The sequence below is a fragment of the Pithys albifrons genome, chromosome 8, assembly GCF_047495875.1.
Source record: "Pithys albifrons albifrons isolate INPA30051 chromosome 8, PitAlb_v1, whole genome shotgun sequence".
NCBI classification, from domain to species: domain Eukaryota; kingdom Metazoa; phylum Chordata; class Aves; order Passeriformes; family Thamnophilidae; genus Pithys; species Pithys albifrons.
In genome coordinates, this window is record NC_092465.1 from 24,084,399 (window position 1) to 24,105,398 (window position 21,000).

General features: G+C 36.7%; 1 protein-coding gene across 1 annotated transcript in view; it reads right to left on the reverse strand.

The window, feature by feature from the left end:
* TTN (titin) overlaps window positions 1–21,000 on the reverse strand; it is a 240,521-nt gene that overhangs the window by 88,506 nt on the left and 131,015 nt on the right. Inside the window, exons 118-142 of the mRNA XM_071562604.1 lie at window positions 20,169–20,243; window positions 19,338–19,418; window positions 18,482–18,586; window positions 17,904–17,981; window positions 17,464–17,517; window positions 17,029–17,112; window positions 13,144–13,194; window positions 10,723–11,118; window positions 10,227–10,502; window positions 9,720–9,995; window positions 9,432–9,571; window positions 8,848–8,974; window positions 8,498–8,761; window positions 8,125–8,391; window positions 7,724–7,987; window positions 7,044–7,183; window positions 6,792–6,918; window positions 6,406–6,672; window positions 6,039–6,305; window positions 5,309–5,575; window positions 5,061–5,200; window positions 3,991–4,117; window positions 3,120–3,262; window positions 700–823; window positions 61–327 (exon numbers count right to left, since the gene is read on the reverse strand). Coding sequence (XP_071418705.1) covers window positions 61–327; window positions 700–823; window positions 3,120–3,262; window positions 3,991–4,117; window positions 5,061–5,200; window positions 5,309–5,575; window positions 6,039–6,305; window positions 6,406–6,672; window positions 6,792–6,918; window positions 7,044–7,183; window positions 7,724–7,987; window positions 8,125–8,391; window positions 8,498–8,761; window positions 8,848–8,974; window positions 9,432–9,571; window positions 9,720–9,995; window positions 10,227–10,502; window positions 10,723–11,118; window positions 13,144–13,194; window positions 17,029–17,112; window positions 17,464–17,517; window positions 17,904–17,981; window positions 18,482–18,586; window positions 19,338–19,418; window positions 20,169–20,243 — 4,407 coding nt within the window. The remainder of the gene's footprint in view (window positions 1–60; window positions 328–699; window positions 824–3,119; window positions 3,263–3,990; window positions 4,118–5,060; window positions 5,201–5,308; window positions 5,576–6,038; window positions 6,306–6,405; window positions 6,673–6,791; window positions 6,919–7,043; window positions 7,184–7,723; window positions 7,988–8,124; window positions 8,392–8,497; window positions 8,762–8,847; window positions 8,975–9,431; window positions 9,572–9,719; window positions 9,996–10,226; window positions 10,503–10,722; window positions 11,119–13,143; window positions 13,195–17,028; window positions 17,113–17,463; window positions 17,518–17,903; window positions 17,982–18,481; window positions 18,587–19,337; window positions 19,419–20,168; window positions 20,244–21,000) is intronic.

A 21,000-nucleotide genomic window follows, 5' to 3' on the forward strand; every position in this document is an offset into this window, starting at 1 on the left:
ACACTAGTACATAGCTTTGATAGGACCTAGACATTTAGTAGAAAACTGTGAATTACTCACGTTCTACATTGAGAAAACATGATGTCTTAAAATCCTTAGCATCACAGCTATATGTTTTTGCATCGTCCAGTGTGCAGCCACGGATGACGAGTTTTCTGACCCTGCCATCAGAAATTATATCATACTTCTTTGTTTTGTGAATTTCTTCTCCGTTTTTGAACCATTTAACTTTTGCGTTTTCCCTGGAAACTTCACATTCCAGTATTGCAGTGGCCTCCTCTTCAACAGTCTGGTCCTCAAGTGGTTTAGTAAATTCAACAGGGGGTTCTAAAAGAAACAAATAGATTTTTGATAGAAAAGATCTCAATTATAATAGCCAGTCTTCTGCTTGTACAGAACAGTCCCATGCTATTTACTAGTTTTCCTTGACTGAAAAATCAAAAAGGTTCTTAGATGTCTCTGCTGAAGGCTTTTTAAAACTTTTTTATTTTTAGTGCACAGGCATGGTTCTGTTAACAGAACAGAATTCTGTTGATTTCCTCATTTTTAGCCTACTGTAAGATTAGTTATCTACCAGTCTAATATTGTATGTATGATCCTACTCATTTGATATATGGTGCATATTAAGATCCTATTCCAGGGCGAATCATGAAGGGACCGTTAATATTGATTATGGTTTAACTAAAATGACTGACTTACCTTTCACAAAAAGATTTGCCTGAGTTCTGAAATCTTTTGCTGTCAGTGATACCTCTCCTGCATCTGTTAACTTGACATCTCTCAGAACAAGTGTGTGAACTCTCCCTTCAGCACGTGTCACAACCTTAAAAAGTACAGAAATACCCCTTTGTGATTATATTATATTATTATGTGAAATATTTAAGAAATATTTCATGAAATAGCATTGCTATTTATTATCTGTGGAGTTTCCCACTTTTATACAAAATTTTGATAATTTCCTTTTGTATATACTAGATAGGGCTAATTCCTCAATGTTTTGAGGATTTTGAGGCTGACCTGAGATCATGTCTATTTTGAACAGGTACTAATAAATACAAAAAATGAGCAAATTTATGGGAAGAAGAGGGTATTACTGCTGGCTATATCTAAAGTAAAAACTTTTATAAAGATGTTTGGCACTGCCCCCCACTCTTCCAGAAATGCCATTTTGACTTTATATTATTAAAATTTGGTACAAATTTCTACCTAAAAGACTAATTTCTGTGTTGATCTGTTGCAGAAACGACTTCGTATGAGTGGTTTGTTTAAGTTTGTAATGGGTTGTTACTACAAAAACATTCATTTTCTCTAGGAGCGGACCTGCGGGTCCAGGGGGATTCAAGGATACTTCCTGTATTGCAGCCATTAAGAGGACTGCTACTCATTCATGCTGTAAATTTTAACATAGCTCTTGAAGAATTCTTTTCATCCATTTTCAGAGAAGTATATGATCAAGTAGTAGATGACGGTTTAGAAAAATAAAGGCAAAAAGCAAGTTTCTGCTAAGGAACAAGGATAAAATATTGCAAAGGCAGTCCCTTGTTTCAGAGGGAAGGAAGGAACAAAGAGGCTATTCTTCTTCCCAAATGGTCACTGTGCCCCTGAAAACTACCTTTAGTCAGTATTCATCTGAAAGAGACTGAGATGAAGCCAAATATATACTTGACCAAGATACACAGTAAAGATAAACAAAGCTGAAATGGTTTGAATTAGCAACAGCTAAAATGAAACACTTGCACAATTAGATTGATTCTTGAATACAGATGTAAATATGTTTCAGGAGCCTATTTTAAATGGACAGAAAGTGATGCATTAAGTAAATATATGGTTTATTCTCAATTTCTTGATAAAATTTCAACTGAAGTCAAATTACAGTTTTGACTGTATATGTAAACTAAATGAAACCTTGATTTCTTTTTTTTCCATGTAATCAATATGATAGTTCAGACAGATAAGACCAAAATAATATTTCGTCATACAGAATATGATACATAAAATATTTTTCTTGCCAGGCAGTAAAAATTATCAGTCCTCTGCTCTGATCAATAACTTTTCGTTTTTATTCTGAAACTCTGAAGTAATTGCCTTGATTTATTTCAGGCCTCATTGGCTGAGATTCAACTTTGTTTATCTGTCCTTAAATACCGTAATAGCGTCCCCTATCACCATGATCTGTTCCTCTTTTCCTATTTCTATATTCTATTTTTTTAATGAAATAGTTTTTATTTATGAAATTTTGGTGAAGCTCAGAAAGTTCTAGCAAAACCTGAAAGCAGTATGTTTAACATTGTATTTCAAAGAAAAAAATCTACACCAAAGTATTATTAACATCATTATTCCAGGTTCTGAAACTTTGCTATGTCACGTAATGACTTGAAAGTTTGCTTTGTCTGAGGTTTTCAGCTTCTATTTTCATTTGCTTTATTTTCTTTAGACCTATTATGTAAAAAAGAAGTCTTGAAAGCAGTGATATCCCTTCACATTTCTTTATGTATTTATTAATGGTTTTTATTTATTTCCCCTACCAGTAACTTTAAATTTTAAATTGACTGCATTTCAGGCTGCTCAGATCTCAGAGTTAAGAGCCAGCACTTGATGAAGGGTTAAAAATAGCTAGTGAGAAGTGCTTGACAAGCAAATCTGCCCAGAGAGTTATCTGGAGAGCCAGAACAAATGCCTGAAATGGAATTTGAATCCTTTTAATCCCCTTATATGCAGAATTGGACTGCAACTCAGTATTCAGGATCAAGAAAAGCTTTTCCTAATAGCACATTTCAAAATCCTCTCACTGTAATCATGGGTAACCTCAGCAAAAATTATTCAGTATCTCTCTGGCTGAGTCTAAAACAGAATCAGACACAAAACCACTGTTCTCATGATTGATATTTTGAAACCTTAGTTTCCTTTTGTATAATTAATACTTGTAGTATTAGAGAGTACTGGAATTTCTGGGAAAAAAATTGCTATACCTGATTTAATGAGGATTTACCATTTGGCACAGCATCACTACATTATTGCTGTGCCTTAGAACTTCTACTGGCAGAGATTAAGAAATAATGAAAGGGAAGAGAATTGAAAGAGGAGGAAACATGAGGAAAAGTAAAGTTTAGTTTCTTTACCTTATCACTGGGCTCCAATTTCTTTCCTTGCAGAAACCACTCTACTGGGATTCCCTCATAAGAGAGTTCACAATCGAAAGTTGCTGATTCCCCAGCTGTCACTGTTACATCCTTGAGGGGTCTCAGCAAGCCAATTACTCGAGCTTGGTAACGAGAAGACATAATTTTCAGATTAGTCACTTCTACCCAAGAGAGAGCTGTGGCTGCCCTTATGTACTAATCTCCATGGTGGCTTCCCTCAAGAGACACAGACATCGCAATGCTGCTCTTTAAATCCCCGAAATAGAAGAGGCCACCCTGGGTTCTTAGGGGAGGGCTGGTCACCTACAATTTCCTATTTGCAGAGCGTGTTTCTTTAAATTGAACAAGGTCAGCAGGAAAGTTGCTGTGCATCTGTCACCTTGCCAAGCCTTGCATGCCTGTTGCTAGATAAGGCATGTGTTTTCCAAAATAGCAAGGGCTAGGATTGAAGTGGGAAACAAGTGGTCTTCAACTGTGTAGTCTGTCCCTGTCCATCAAGCTCTTCACCCTAACTCCAGATATCACTGTTATCCTATCCTCTCCAGTTAACATGATACTTTAATGCCTTTGCTTGCAATACTTTGATTTCATAACAGCATACGCAGCAGCCTTCAAGGCCATCTCCTGATTTTTACTTCTCCTATATGAATAAATGATATACAAGGTTAAAAAACATATAGGACATTCCTTAACTAAAAAAATTAAGATGACTTGAATAACTAATCCTTGAGTTGCTCTTCTGGAAAGGATTGCTGAAGGGTCAATACAGTATAGAGATTTTCCACCTGTTCCAAAGAGGCAATGAGTAGGGTGCTTTCACTTTATTAATTTCAGTTTAAAAGACACTTACGTTTCACTCGAAGGTGAGCACCAGACTTGGCATTTGCTGCTTGGAAATCTACTCCACCAGCTTGATCTAAGCGCACATTGTACAGTGTAAGGAAGTGCTTTTTGCCTTCCTCCTTGATTTCACATTCCTGAAAAAATAGAACAGAAGCAATTTTTTCAGTATCTTTTTTGTACTCCTCACCACAAGAGCCCCTACATCTCCTCATACCATGTATCTGTTTTCTCCTCCTCCACTCACGACACTTAGGGCTACTGCCACATGAAATATACCTTATAAATGTTCATTCATAGGCCTTTTCTTTCAAGGGCTCTTCCTAATACAGTCTGCTTCCTTTTAGAAAGAAAGCGCAAGAGGCAACTTGTTTGTGTGATGATTAACTGGACTGTATCAATACGAAGACCAGTCAGAGGCCTTGTTCCCCTAAGGGAACTAGAAAATGTTAAGCTTGTGCTGTGACCTTTACTTGAGAAGACCTTTCCTTCTCTCATCCAGAGATTGGTTTTTGTGGAACTTCCAATCTTTGTGTATTATTCAAAGAATTCAAAGAATTGCCAAATTATTGCCAGCTCTGGTTGTATTGTTTCTTTATTTTTCATATCCTTCCAGCAAGGAATATTTGATTAAGCTCTATACTATTTTATACCAATTTTAACTACAACAGAAATGAAAAAGAGTTTGAAAATGTGATCTACGTTTATTTAAACCAATCATAACTCAAAAACCAAACGCAAATGCAGGCAATACAATGTTTGTATTTTCAAATGCCATTATGTTGAAGTGAATTCCACAAGGTCTTTTCACTTTGGATACATGATTGTGAGGGACTAGCAATACAGAATATATTTATTTATGTAAAATAATTTATGGTTTAGCTATTTTATATTTTTGATTAATTCTGTACTACATTTTAAAAGTTATTAATGAAAAAATCCAGTATTTTTATTATAGTGACCTTTATTGAAAGCATAAAAAGATTATGTTTAGTTTCTGCAGCCACTCTCTCCTTTGCACACTACATTCATGAAAATTGCTGAGACACACACAAAAAACATCCTAAAATATTTGCTTACAGCTGATTCAGTCAGGGGTTCTCCTTTCAGCTTCCAATTTCCATGGACACCTTCCTCAGAGATTTCAATATCAAAACGGGCAGTCTCTGTCTCAATCACCTCCACACTGTACAGTGGTCGTACAATCTCAATGTCCCGGTCTGCAAAAAAAAAAAAAAAAGAAAAGAAAAAAAAGTGATTTATTCCCTCAATCACTTGCAGATCCCAAAAGGTCTCTACTACAGAGCAGCCAATTAAAATAACCATACCTTCAATATCAAGTTTAGCAGAGGTTTGATCAGTACCACAGTCACAAGTGTACTGTCCAATATCTTTCTTCAAAGCTTTCTTGAGAATAAGGATTCTCTTTTTACCATCGGCCTTAATAATAACGTTCTTTGATGCGGTAATTGGTTTACCATCCTTCATCCATTTCACTGGGGCATCTGCTTTGCTGATTTCACATTGCAAGATTACTTCATCTTTCTCTACAGCAGTGTAATCCTGTAGCTTCCCAGTGAAGTAAGGGTCTCCCTCTGCAAGCAAAAGTTAAGGTGTTTCAGTTCGAAGTTTTAGTCTATCAGAAAGAACAATCAGTTTCTAACATAGAATATATTTCTTGTTTATGTCCTGAAGGAAGGATTAAATAGGGTCCTTATAAATATTTCACAATTTTATTGTAACCCCCCCCCCCCCATAAACATCTAAGAAACAATTCAGTGTATTACTAGTATTACTGACAACATTCTTTTGATGCTCTAGGAGTTTCAGAGCATGGTTTAAGTATCGAATAACTAACTTTGCAACAGTTGCATGAAATTTTAAAGATATTTTAGTCATCCTTTGTGAATAAGAAAATAGAGACCCAAATAAGAAAAACAGATTGTAAAATTTTCAAACTAACATTTAGGCCAAGCCCAAGACTTTCTGATCATTATTTTTTATGAATAAAACTCTTCTGACAATATACATTAGTTAAATTCTTTTGGGTATTCTTACCAAGAACTGTGAGCTTAGCTTCTGAGGACTTGCCCATAGCTTCTACTTTAATCTGAGAAGTGTCATCAATAGTGAGATCTTTGATTGTGAGTGTATGCAATTTGCCATCATCTGTCATTGAAACCACTTTGCTGGTATGTAATCGTTGGTCATTCTTGAACCAGACAACAGAGATATTTTCATGGGAGAGTTCCACAGTGAACTCTGCAGTTTCTCGCTCCTTTTTAGTTACATCCTTGAGAGGAGTAATGAATTTCAGGCGGATACCTATAACAGCATAACATTTCATTAAGAATAATGTTATCAATAAAAACTATTCAAGCCACTATGATGCAAAACTTTCCTAGGAAGGTAAAATCTAACAAACCTTCAATAATTAGCTTGGCACTTGTTCTTTTATCCTCAGCTTCAAATGTGTATTTAACTTCATCCTCAAAGGCAACAGATTTAATAATCAGAGCATGCTTTGTTCCGTCTGCAACAATTTCAAATCTTTCATCAGGAATGATCTCTTCTGTTCCTTTCAACCACCGGAAAGTCTTGGGTTCTCTGGATACCTCACATTCAAACTTAGCTTCATCCTTCTCAAAGACCTTCACATCACTCAGTGGAGTGATAAAGATGAGAGGTAATTCTGAAATCAAAGAAGAGATCTTTCAGTTCAGTGATAGGTTCATATAGAGCTTTCTGAAGGTAGATTTGTTGTAATGCTCCGAGATACATATGGAAATATTGGCCAAGTGCAGACTGTACCTTTCACTTTCAGATTAGCAGCACTTTTAGCATTAGCAGCTTGGAAAGACACTTCTCCAGTCATATCAAGGTTGCAGTTATGAAGGACAAGAATATGCTTCTTCCCATCTTCAATGATTTCACAGTCCTGGTGATAAAGAAACACACCCACCACCCCAAATATGAATGTTCTAAGAAACCACTAAAAACCATGATTATTAAGTATGTTTTTCTACTGTAAATTATGGTCTAAAAATAAAGAAGAAAACTTACAGGTGAAGGTGTTAGGGTTTCTCCCTTTAGTTTCCATATAGGATGGACATCAGGCTCAGAAATTTCAATTTCAAAGCGTGCTGTTTCACCAACAAACACTTCCACTGGGTACAGTGGGCGCTCCACTTTAATTATGCGAGCTAAAATAAAAGAAAAATCAAAAGTTTCTATCTGTTTACTCACAAATCCCATACCATAGAACTGTAATACTGCAAAAGATCTCAACTCTCTTCCTAATTCTTATTTTGGGTATTCAAACGCTATGAGCAACGAGTGTTCATCTACCCCCTTTTTAAAAGCCTGCAAGTCTGGGGAGTCTACAGCAACCTTCTGTAATATGTCTGAAAACTTTGTTATTCTTAATAAGAATATTTTTCCTCATAACTAACTCAGATTTCTGTTACAGTGAACTAAACTAACCGCTTTTTTTCCTGACAGTAAATGGACATAGAAACTAACATACCATAATTGTCTTTACAAAAGCCAATTATATATCCTCAGTTATATTGTCTCTTGCAAATATATTTTAATAATTATAAATCTAGATGTTTCAGCTATTCATGGTAACAGCAAGCTTCTACAGGTACATTTTTGGTCTTGAACTCGAGGGAGTGTCTGTCTGTCTCTGTCATTTTACAAAGGTTTCAGTACTTTTCCTTAGCCAAGACATGGTAACTTACACTCAATGCTGATATTAGCACTTGTCTTGTCAGTTCCACAGTCACACTCATAAACACCCTTGTCACTCTGTGCAGCCTTCTTGATCTTCAGGATACGGCGCAAGCCATCCGTTTTTATTGAAATTCTGTTGGAAGCTATTAGTTCTTCCCCATCTTTGTACCATTTTACTGGCACATCTTTACTAAGTTCACACTCCAGAGTAATATCATCTTTCTCTACAGCACTGTAGTCTTGTAACTTCACAGTGAAATATGGATCGGCCTCTACAAAAGACATAGTGGATACGTAAAAGCAAATTAGTAATATAAATTTACTAAAACATCAATATTTTGTCCCTTTCTACTTACAAACATTGTTAATACATATTATATAGCATATTTTAAATTATTTATGTACTTACCTAAGACTTTGAGATTGGCTTGTGTGTTCATGTCCTTAACTACGGCCTTTATTTCAGAGATATCATCGAGTGTTACTTCTCTCATTTCTAGTTTATGAACTTTGCCTTCTGAAGTAATAAACACTGTTCTGCTTGTGTGAAGTCTCTTGTCATTTTTGTACCATTTTACTGGCATGTCTTCATGAGAAAGCTCAAACTGAAAGTGAGCTGTTTCCCCTTCTTTCACTGTTTGATCCTGTAGAGGTGATATGAACTTCAACCTTACACCTGTAATGTAGACACATAAATACCATCAGGAAGAAGACTAATGTAGTTCTAAAAGAGATATTAATTATCCACTTTTTAATTCTTTTGTTCATAGGAAGATACTTGCCTTCCACAAACAGTCTTGCTGTGCTCTTCTTGCCATCAACTTCAGCAGTGTACTCTCCCTCATCATCAAACTGTGAATCATTGATAACAAGAATATGTTTCTTTCCATCTGCAATGATGTCAAATTTTTCTCCAATCTTGAGTATATCAGTGCCCTTAGACCATATAACATTGGCTTCTCTGGTAAGGACACATTCAAACCTTGCTTGGCGCTTCTCAGGAACAGTAACATCTTTCAGGGGCACAGCAAAGTCCAATTCAATTTCTAGAAGCAAAACACAACACGTCATTTGTAACATGCTCCATGAGAACTCTGTGTCAGCTGCTATCACAGTCCATGGTGCATCATACCTTTTACTGTCAGGATAGCTGTAGTAACGGCGTTAAGTGCCTGATAAAGGACTTCACCAGCTTGCTCTAACTTGACTTTGTGTAAGGTTAGGAAGCGTTTTCCTCCTTCCGCTTTGATTTCACATGTCTGGAGAGATGATAGACTTTGGTAACTACAATGCCGATGCCTTACTGATAGGTGTTTTTAATAAAGGGATTTTATAAACATTTTATATGCAGTAAAGGGTCAGGTAGAAAGATTGAAAATGTTTTTTAAGGAAAGTTAACAGTTTTACGCAATAATTTTAAAATGGAGTACATTTCTTCAGTGTTCCACACTTCTTTAGAATGCCAGAATAATTTCTGCAATGTATGTAGGATATTTCCATTATTGTTTGAATTATGTTCTGAAATCCCTTAAGAACATGAAGGCCTTCAAAACTTAGCTTTTATAGCATAAAATTCTTACTTAGAGAACCACTGTTTTTTAATCAACATATGTTCTGCCCTGAGTAGCAATCACAGATCCTACCATAAAGACTCAAGGAACCTGTTCACAGTGTTTAATTCAAATAGATCGTGTTGTAAAATTCAAGGATGCTTACAGGTGAAGGTCTCAGGATTTCTCCTTTCAGCTTCCATTCTCCAGGAATATCATCCTCAGATATTTCTGTATCAAAGTTTGCTGTTTCTTTCTCATAAACTGTAACATCCTCTAATGGCTTCAGAAGTTCAACATCACGTTCTAGAATGCACAAATGGACACATATATAATTAGGTCAAATTTTGATAGGACTTTATAATAGTTTAAGTTACCTTTCCTGTTTATTTTGATGTTTTTAAACATTGGTCTATGAGCCGATTAAATATAATTCAAATAAAAGCTTCCTTACCACCAAGCGTCAGTTTAGCTGGGTATCTGCGACCTTCAACTTCCACTGAATATTCTCCAATATCAGCAGGGCCAGCATTCTTGATTTTCAGGAAAATTTTATTTCCTTCTTTCAAGATTTCTGTCTTGTCAGTGGGTTCAGCAGGAATTTCCTCATCTCCTTTAAACCATTTAATGTTTGGTGTATCCTTGACAATGTCACAGCTAAAAGTAGCTGTTCCTTTTGGTTTAACATGCTGGTCTCTTATTGGTTTTACCAACCAGTCCCTTATAACCTCTGCATGACAAAAAGTTGCATAAGAATACAGCTTAGCAGACTTCTACTACAAATAGATGCATCATGGAAAGAAGAAAAAGGACTAACAGATTTTGTATTACAACAAGCTTTTATAGCTGTAAAAAGTCTTATCTGTCCATTTTATTGCAATACTATGAGAAAAAGCTTTCCTAATTTTTAACCAGTGCAAATATCCTAGACAGAAAACAGAACATAGTTTTGATTACTTACCTACTACCCTAACACAAGAGGAGCATGATAGCTCAGAGTCTTCCACAGTAACAGTGTAAGTGCCAGCATCAGCATCATCTGAATCAGTGACTGTGAGAGAATGGGACAAACCAATAACACCCAGAGCAAATTTCCCAGGCTTGGCTTTGATGATTTTCCCATCCTTTCTCCAGACCACATTTCTTTCTTTGTTAAGCTCACATGTCAAGTACAGCGGCTGGGTTTTAACAACGGTGACTTCTTCTTCAAGTGTTTTCACAAACCGCACCGGAAGTTCTGTGGGAAACACATTATTTTGATTTGTCCATTTATATACAAAACATATGATACAGAAATACTTTACATAATAATACGTCTAGCAACATAATAATACATGTAGTGATTTGAGGGAAACCAAAGGAAGCATCTGTCAAGTACTGTAAAATTACAAAGCACCAGTTCTTCTGGCTTGAGTAGTAGCTAGCCTAACTATTGATAAATTTGAAACAGGGAGTACCTTCAACAATGAGTTTGGCTGTAGAGGTCTTCTCTTTGTTCCCCAGCCGTAATACACAGGTATATTCACCAGCATCGGACAGCTGGACATCAATAATATGCAGCTTCCGATCTTTGCCGTCAGCAATAAACTTGTGTTTTGGGCTCTCTCGGATGTTACTTCCATCTTTCATCCAGCTGGTAATTGCAGTGGATGGAGAAATAAGGACTTCAAAGATTGCAGAAGACCCAACAGACTCAGCTTCTTTTAGAACTATATCTTTCATCTCCTTGACAAACTTCAGTGGCACAGCCTTGAGTTGATAAGTGAATGGAGGCTCTTCAGGAGGTTTTTCACCACCACTACCTGGCCTGAGTTTCCTTCTTTCTGCATCTGCTGGTGAAGGTGTCTTCTTGGCTGTAATTCAGATTCAAAAATGAATAAACTAATTCTGATTAATTGCTTTTGATTGTAGATTGGAATGATTTTTGCCGGGGCAGATTTAACAGCCTTAACAGTATCTTTTATGGGGCTTTGCTTTGGATTTGTGTTGAAAGCAGTGTCGATAATGTAGAGATATTTTTATTCTTGCTGAGCAGTACTTACACAGAGCCAGGGCCTTTTCTGCTTCTCATACTGCCCCACCAGTGGGCAGGCTGCATAAGAAATTGTGAGGAGAGACAAGCAGGAAAGCTGATGCCAAATGACCAATGTCATATCCCATACTATATGGTGTCATGCTTAGTATATAAAGCTGGGGGGAAAGAGGAGGAAGCGAAGAGGTTTGGAGTTGTGACATTTGCCCTTCAAGTGATGGAGCCCTGCTGTCCTGAATATGGATGAATATCTGCTTCCCTAAGGGAAGTGGTGAATGATTTCCTTGTTTTGTTCTGTGTGTGCACTTTTTGCTTTATCTGTTAAACTGTCTTTATCTCAACACATGAGTTTTCTCACTTTTACCCTTCTGATTCCCTCCCCTGTACCACTGTAGGGGAGTGAGTGGTTGTGTGGAGCTTGGTTGCCAACTGGTGTTAAATTATCACAGTCCTTTTCAGTGTCCAGCATGGGGCTTGAAGGGTTGGAGGTAAAAGGTTTGATCAGAATGTGCTAGATTGAATTTTTATCTGCTAGTGCTGTTTAGCCAGTAATCAACAGGGTCTGGTGCTTGCCACAGGGCTTGCTTGCCTGACTGAATATTAGAGTCTAATGCTTGTTGTTGCTGCTTTTTGCTTTTGCTGCTTCTTGTAGTGCTGACCATGTCACTCTGCTGTGCCTGGGAATGATTTGATAAGAGCCATGGTGATGTGCCTGGGGTAGCCACGGCTTGCTCATCACTGCTATTTGCGTGCTGCTGTGCTGGACATGCTGGAGCTCCAGACTGAACTCAAGGTGAAGGGACTGTGACCTGTGGATGAGTCCAATGTGGAGCAAATATCCACCTGCTCCTGTGACCCCAGGAGAACCTCACTTTGGAGCAGGGTTGCTGACAGGACTGGTGCCCCTTTGGAGGACCCATTCTGGAGTATCCTGTTTCTGAAGGACTGCACCCCGTGGAAGGGACCCATGTTGGAGCAGTTGAGGAAGAGCTGCAGCCTGAGGGAAGTACTCACATTGAAGAAATTAATGGAGGACTGTCTCCCATGGGAGTGATCTTACACTGAGGCAGGGAAAGAGAGGTTCCCCTGCAGCTCATGGTGTCAACCATGGTGAGGCAGGCTGTGCCCCCACAGCTCATGGGGTCTAATAATGGAGACTGTAATTATTATAGCAGGAATCCCTTGTTTCTAGCTGGACTAGGAACAATGGGAAGAGTTCATTGTAATGTTAAATCCTATAACCTGGCCCAAAAGCACCAGAGATGAGGATTTTAATGGATATATCTTTAAATTGTTGTTACCCCTTGTTTAAGCTTATGTTACAGGAATTACTAACAGGAACCATGTAAACCAAAGGAGAAGCCTTTCAAGAAGTGCAAGTGCAACAGTGACTTGACTTGAGGGGGCTTTGGTGCCAAATAAGTCCATATAACGCACTACCTCTTATATCCTGAGCGATGACCAGAACAGATGGAGCCCAACATTATGGACAAAATTACTTCAATGGATGTTTTATGGACACTTGTGGACATTTTACGAACATTTTACTGGAGTGGTCCATCAGTTAAGGGAATGATATCTATGTATCATACCAAAGGGTGGGAAGGGGGTGGTGGTTAATGAGGTTGTATTGAATAGTGTGGGACCTGAGCATGATGTGAACAAGTTAGAAAAAGAGGTGGATAATATGCTGGTTTGGGCTGGGGCAGAGTTACTTTTATTCACAGTAGCTTGTATGGGGCTATGTTTTGAACTTGTGCTGAAAACAGTATGAGTGAGTGGCTATGTGGTGCTTGGTTGCCAGCTGGGCTAAAACCATGACAAGGTGCTGATTGCAGTATCTTACCTTTGACTGGACTGATACCCTTCGGAGTTTCTTCTTTTGGTGGCTTGGCCTCTGCAGTAGAACAGCAATATTATTAGGAACATAGCTAAATAAAGATCCTTACTAAAATTAAGACAAGCATTTATTTTACATATCAGATTTTTTTCCCCTTTAGTGACCTACATATACAAAGGGAAGAAGCTATAAATGTATGAATATACATTTATATATGAACTTATACTGTCTATATCTCAATGGTAAGTTCAATATCTTGAGGCATAGGAAAGACATTGAACAGAAGGGACTAACAGGCAGCTTAGAATCTCCTAGTTCCTCTATATATTGTCCTGCCCTTTATTTTGTAAACTTTTGCCATTCCTCGACACTGGATTTAAGATTAGGCCCTTGATTAATATCCACGTGTCAGTCAAAATATTTTAAGTACTTATTAAAATTATATGGATTTTTCTTTTTAGAATAAGCACACACATCTACTAATGAAGACAACAGAAACATAAGGGTACAAGTTGCAGGAAAATGTGGTACTTTAATAAAGGAATGTTCTGTTACTAACATAATTTGTGATGAATCATCTCAGACTTTTGAAAATATTACCTATGCAATGCTGCTTCTCATTATCTTTTCACGAAAGGAAATCTAAAGGATACTTTTAATGGGAGAATGATATGAATGAAATGCAGGACAGATTTTATTGCAGTGGATGGAAAAATGAGTACTAGAAAAAATGTGTGAGTTTTTCTGAGAAGATAATGGCAGACAAAATGATTTCTACAGCCTTATGAAAGTGTAAGATTAAGACAATGAACAGTGATCACACAGATGTATGTACAGACAGGTAAGACAAACATGGCAAGAGTGGCTGAATGCCAATACAGTCAGCTGACAGACTATGATGGAATTGTGAATGGTGTTGCTAAAACATCACAATGGCAAGTGGTATTCTCTTGAAGCAAATAGTACAAGGACTTCATGGAAGAATTTGGCATCAATCTTCCTCACCTCTCTTTGCATGAGACTTTGCAGGAACATCCAGAACTTCCTGTGATTCTGCAGGTGCATCCAAATTCCTGCTTTCACTTGGAAATCTAGTGGCCTGCTCAATCAGTTGAGCACGTTCTGATTTCTGGAATTCTTTCTCTCCTTCTGCTTTCTTGGGAGTTATAATCTTACCTATGCTCGAGGAGTAAGTAACTTCTCCATTTGCATGTATTTCTTTGCTTGATGGTGATTTGTCTGAAAGCTTTCCTTTCTCTTTTTTCATGGTAACAGATGTGCTTTCCCCAATGCCATGTTTTGCTGATGTTTTTTCATCTGTTGTACCTTCTGTAGATTTCTTTTCTTCAATTTTATCTTTTCTGCTTTTGTGAACTAGAGCCTCTTTGTGTTCATCCTGAATAGTATGAACTTCTTGAAATTGTTTTTTATCTTGATTCCCTAGTGGCTGAATAGCAACTTTCTTGACTGACTCAGATCTGTCAACTATTTCATTTTTACCTCCCTTTTCATGCTCTCCTATGGAAACTTCACTTTCGATTCCTTCTCCTGTAAACACTGTATCAAATTCTTTTTCCACAGGCAGCTTTTTGGGGACATTTGACTGTCTAATTTTGTCTTTTTTTAAGTGAGTACTGAAGACAGGTTTCTCTTCTTTCTCAGTTATAATCCTCTTGCCTGTTTTTTTATCACGTAGTAGTGCTTTCTCAGTCAACAATTTTCCTGAATCCTCCTCATAATGAACTTCCTTATCTGTCGAATGTTTTTCTCTTGCTTTTCTTTCTACTACTTCTGGCTTAAGAATAGATGGCCTAAAGGTTATGTAAGGTTTTTCTCTGGAAACCTCCTCATCTTCAATGGGATGTTCTTTTCTCATCATGGGTTCAGTCTCCTCAGAAAGGTCTAAGGAATGTGGTTCTGCTGATGTAAAGTCCAAATTCTTATCTTTCTCATCATCTTGAATATCTTCCATTTTCTTTGCGTCTTTGTTAAGAATCTTATCTACAGGAATTTCAACAACTATGCTATCAGATTTCTTCATCCATTGGGTTTTACTTGGTATATCGTACTCCATGGATACTCCAACAGGAACTTCAGATTTCTCTAGAGTAAAACCTTGTCTCTCATTTTCATTTCTAAGCAGAGGAGTTTCAGCTATTCCTGCCTCTGTCATATCCTGTACAAATAAAGGCTGATCCTTAATGTGAGATTCTTCAGGTTGCAAACTTATTTTTGATTTTCTCTCTTTTCCTAGAAGTCCTTTCTGGTCCCTGGGCTGATATGGCTTTCTGGTTTTATGTACATAAGTTGACTCAATTTCTTCTTTTTCATGCTCAGGAATCTTTCCTTCATGAAGAACACTAAACTTGTCAGAGACTTTCTCTAAGGCACTTTTACTATGAACATGCAATTTAATTTCATGCTCTTTTTCTTCTTCAGAATCTCTCTCCATAGGTTCAGATAATGCAGAAATCAATTTCAGTTCCTCATCAGGTAATGGTTGTTCATCCTTTGCACAAGTAATGTGATCTATTTCAACTTGTAATTTCTCACCTGTAAGAGTAGCCTTTCTTGAAAATACAGGTGCCATTTCGGTTTCCACTTCTTCAGAAGCCATAATGAAATATTTAAGAGCAACTTTCTCCTGCTCATCTCTCCCTGACTTCAGTATTCCATCAGCTGTTTCCAGTGAGATTTTATATTCAAGTGGCTCTATTGGCTCAACTGTCTCCTTAGGACTTACTTTCTCTTTTACAGGCAAGTGTTTTTCAACCAAAATCTTCTTTAACACAATTGACTCAGGCTTTTCTTCTTCCACTGGGGGCATTTTACCTCTATGCTTTAGAACAGACGGTGCATCAGGCTTTTCTGCAGCTACAAAGGTTTCACAGGTAATTTAGAGAGTTAAAATCCATAAGAATAAGGATCAGGGACACTATTTTTAAGATTTTAAGATAATTTTTCCAGCTATACCTGAAATAAAACTAACACAGAACACTTTCTCTCCACGCAACAGAAAAGTCACAACATAATCACACAAGAAAAGAAAGAACAACACACATGAACAGAAGACCAAAGTAAACCACTGTTAGTATTGTCTCATTAGATCACCAATTTAAATCCAATACAGGTTAAAAGTAGCAGAAAATGACACCTATCTTTCCACTGATATAAAATGGTTAATTATGCCACTGGAGGTCTGGCTACATCACCAGATCAATGGACAAGAGACACTGATGATTAGGCTTCTCAGGGGCCCAAGATCTGAGCTCTACTGTGACACGAAGCCCTTTGAATGGTGAGCAAACAGAATGTACATCATCTCTGCTGGGGGACCACGGGCTCAGGGTGTTGCAGAGGAACTGGAATCTTCACAGTTTTTTTTTCACATCAGGCTATGATCCGTGGTCCTAAGCATATCAGATGAAAGTAGCAATACTCGAGTTCTTCAACACCGCTGCCACTTTTCCTCAGGACTTCAATGACAAGATAAAAACAGAAAACTAAACAACACAATGATTGTTTAGAAATATGTGCATCTTCCCTTTTTCAACACAGAAAATACAAGATACAATTCAAAGACAGACAACAGGACATAAACAACATCAAGAAATCCACAGAATACACAAATTTCATAGTAGGGCAACAAATAGAGACAGACATACTGCCATCCAGAAAAAAACGTTCAGATTCATCTCCATAGCATATCAGAGACACTTTTCTTATAGATTAGTTGCCAGTACCCAGAATAACAAGATCCTCGAAGAGGACCTCAAATCTTCCTGTAATGCATAAGCTATTGTACAGCTCTTCATTCTTTGTACCCTGAAGGTATTTAGGTATCTCAGAGAGAAAAACCTTATAAATACAGCATAGAATAATCCTAAATACCTGCTTTCTTTCCAACAACTGGGGTTGTCACTGGAGCAGTAACAGCAGGTGCTGGTTCTGCAGCTGGTTTTGGAGATTTTAGAGCTGTAGGGAAAAAAAAACAACAGTTCTTATATATATGTTTTAATACATTATTTTGTTTTAAGTTTGGTGTTACTTATTTTTTTTGTAGATGGTATGAAAGTTCCATTTCTATTAAGACCAAACACATTTGTTTAATGTGTGGACACTTTTAAGATTCAGCTGCACCAGGTGCTGGACCACCTTGTGTAGACAGTGCTTTTGCCGAGAAAGGTTGGACCAGAATACCCCTGAGGTTCCTACGACTTTGTATTCTGTGATTCTATGAAGGTCCTTTTAGCCAGAAACCTCTGAAGGGAAATACCAGACACAAAAGAAAGGCTTCACCAATATTCATGACTAAAGAATTCTTACCTACTGCAGGTTTAGGTTCAGGCTCAGGAGGTGGGACAGATGCTTTCTTAGTTTCTGTCATTTCAAACACAGAAATTACAAATAGGTTAATTTACATGTTTTGTAATCACATTGAACATTGAAAGTTAGAAGCAACAACCAAGAGAGCTACATGAAGACAGAATTTATGGGTTTATATTTCATTTGGCTGAAAAGCAAGAAATTAACTTGAGGTGGATTCATGTAAAGCAAGATGCAACGGAAAAAAAAGATGAACTTTTCAAGCACTGAAGAATTAAAAGACAAGAAGAAATCCAGAAGAATGCAAAATTTTTAATCATGACACAGAAGTTATGGACAGAATGGATGACAGTAATGCATTATGTTAATATAGCACAATATTCAGCACTGAGTATCATTTCTTTGCTGCAATAAGGAAAAAGAGCACCACATGTCTGTACCTTTTGGTGGTTCGGGCACATGTTTCTCCTCTTTTTTTATGGTAGGTATCTCAGTTTTCTTCCTAGGAACTTCGGGGACTTTAAAATAATATTTTAAATTTTTAAGATATAGTGAAACACCTTGAATCCCCAAATACAATAACCTCTGATGCATATAAAAGTTTTCATTGTTCTTACACATAAAAGTTTCAGATGTTCATTTCTTAGAGTGAGATTTGAATACATTTGAAATAATAAATGGGGAAAAAGGCAAATACTTGTAAAATTGTACATAAAAGAATGCTTAGATTGTTTTGCTGTAGTTATATTTTTTATGAATATTATAAAATACTTGTAAAATTCTTTTCTATGTACAAAGAAGACTGAGAAATTATCCCAAAATGTAGAATTCAGACCGAAATGTGAACGTCAGATTTGGTTGTGCTTTCAACTAAGCTTTAACTTACGTAATTAGGTCAATGCAAGTCATCTTTTAAAATGTCACTTTCATTCCTGATTTTAAGAGATTATTACTTAATACTGGGATTTCTATTTTTTTAATTATAATTTATTAAATTGGATGGAATGCAATCTAGTACCTTCAGGTTTCTTAATTTTTTCTACTGGTGTAGGTACTGGTTTAACTTCTGGTTTAGGCTCTTTTTCTGGTTTAGGTTCTTCCTCTTCAGGTTTCTTTTTAAGAACTTCAAAAGAAAAGAAATTTCAGTTTTTAAAGCACAGGCAAACAAAGAATAAAACAGTGAACAAGACAAATATTAAAAATACATCATAAATCATAAAGAAACAGGATATCTAATGAGACTGAAATGATGCTGAGTAATCTGAAAAAAGGGAACATCTCTATTTTATTATGATGTCTGAAATCTGAAGATTGGCTGCAAGGTATAGGCACAAATCATCTGTCTGTGGTATTTCAAAGAGAATTGGAATTAGTATTTCATTTTTCTTAGCAATAGTTGAGCACAAAGTGATTCAGAACGGCCCAAACTTGCAGGAAGGTGTACTGACGCCCAGTAGTACACAGGGTTCTGCTATCTGTTCAGTACCTCTAAGAAAACTATAAAATAGAATACAGAGGCTACATAGATAACTCTAATTTTACACTGTCACTGGATAGGGACCCAGAAGCTGAAGACAGTGGAAAACTCTCCACTCTAGCATAGCATTAACAGAGATTGGGAAAACAAAAGAGAGTTACAGGGAACCAGATTTTCACTGTTCTGCTATGTTGTCACTGAAGATCCTTTGGATCTGAGAGACTTTCTGGCTATCCTCACTTCATCCTTGCAACTACAAATGCTCTTCCAAAGAAACAGACATTAGTAGTTGATCATGCAATTTTCCATACCACACACATAGAATTATTTTACTTATGGGAATATGCTGAACAATGTTAATATGCTGGTTTTTTAAAGCAGAGCCAAGTTACTATACCTCTTTTCAAAACAACTTCTTCTTTTGGTGGAGGAGTAACCTCGGGAATTACTCTGCGAGGTTTCTTTACAAGTCCAGGCACTTAAAAGAATATTATTCCAGATTTTATTATAGGTTTGTAACAGCAGTAAGAGCTAACCAAAAACTAGTGTGTCCAAACACACAATCAAACGCTGGTTCGCTACTATAAAGGTAAAACTGCTGATATTGCAGTCAATAGTCAGAAGTATGGTTCGAGAAAACCATATAAAGGTTATGTATTCAAAAAGAGCTATCGTAGTAAAATTATTATTTTTCTTTTCCTTTTTCATTACAGGCTTATGTTACATATTTATTCATCTGAGCTGTCTGCGATGTTCTTAAGGATCCAGCTTAATTTCTAAACTTGGAACAGCATTAAGAAGAGATGTTCACTGCTTAGCTGATTTTAAACTCCAGCACATATGAATGGTATACTTGTGACGTGGCTTTCTCAATATATTATCTGTTCCTATCTCTGGAAAGTGTCCTCTCTCAAAAATGAGTTACATTTCAGAAAAATAGTAAACTAAATATGTGGAACAATGCTTTATACATTTAAACAGTATTTTATATTTTATTTCTCCCTAAGCAGAAAACCAAAGTGTGCATCTACACAAGTGATAAAATTCATAAAAACTTTCTCACTCTTCTATGATAAAAGACATATACACCCAAGGTAGGGGTGCCCTGCTGAGCATAATTTAACATAGACAGCTTTTTGATATAACTGAGCAAATTAAAGGAGAAGGCACTGAAAACTACAACCTTGAGAGGCCTATTTTAAATAAGATCCTAATATTAGCCAGGTACCTTTAGCAGGTGGGGGTTCCAGTTTCGGAGGCTCACCAGGTTTTTCAGTCACAGCTTTCTTCCTCGATTCAGGAGCTTTAAAGAAAATTATTTGAATTTTACAACACACATCATTAGATTCAAAAAAGAAAGGAGCTGTCTAAAAAATCCAAACAAAGGATTAATATTATTGATGTAATAGAAGGAAAAAGCTGCAAACCTGATGATTAACTGTTTAGAAAAAAACAAAAGGTCTGTAAGAAGCACAATTGATTTGAAACCCATGTTCATATGGTAACACTAGCAAATTATTGCTGGGGATTCTTTTCGTTTGTAAGAACATGTTAAAGAGAGAAGAATTGTGTTAAGGATAGAAGGACGCATTAACTTGGTTAAGATAATTTTAATAAATGGGTTTTTTTCTGTAACTGTTGAAAAGAACCCTTGTAAACTGACTTGGCATAACACTGATAAATATAATGAGGGACAGAGCATTAGTAAGGCTCACCATAAAATTAATAGTAAATTAGAAGAGAAATAAAAAAGACACAAAATGGTAACTTTAAAACCATGCTTTTCAAGATACAACAGCATAATTTTAAAAAATTATATGTTTGAGTTTCCACTGTTATTTGTGGCTTCAGATGATTATACCTTTAAGTAGATCTTTTGCCAGTTTAATATCTTCTGTTGGTTGAGTAGGTGGTGGTGGTTTTCGCTTTTCAGGGACCTTCTTTTCAGGTTGCAGCACTTTAAATAACATTAGGTAGATTTAGAATAAATGTACTACGATGGCAGTTATGTGAAGAGTAATGTACAAACCTAAGGACCACCATTTTCCATTTCCAGTGAA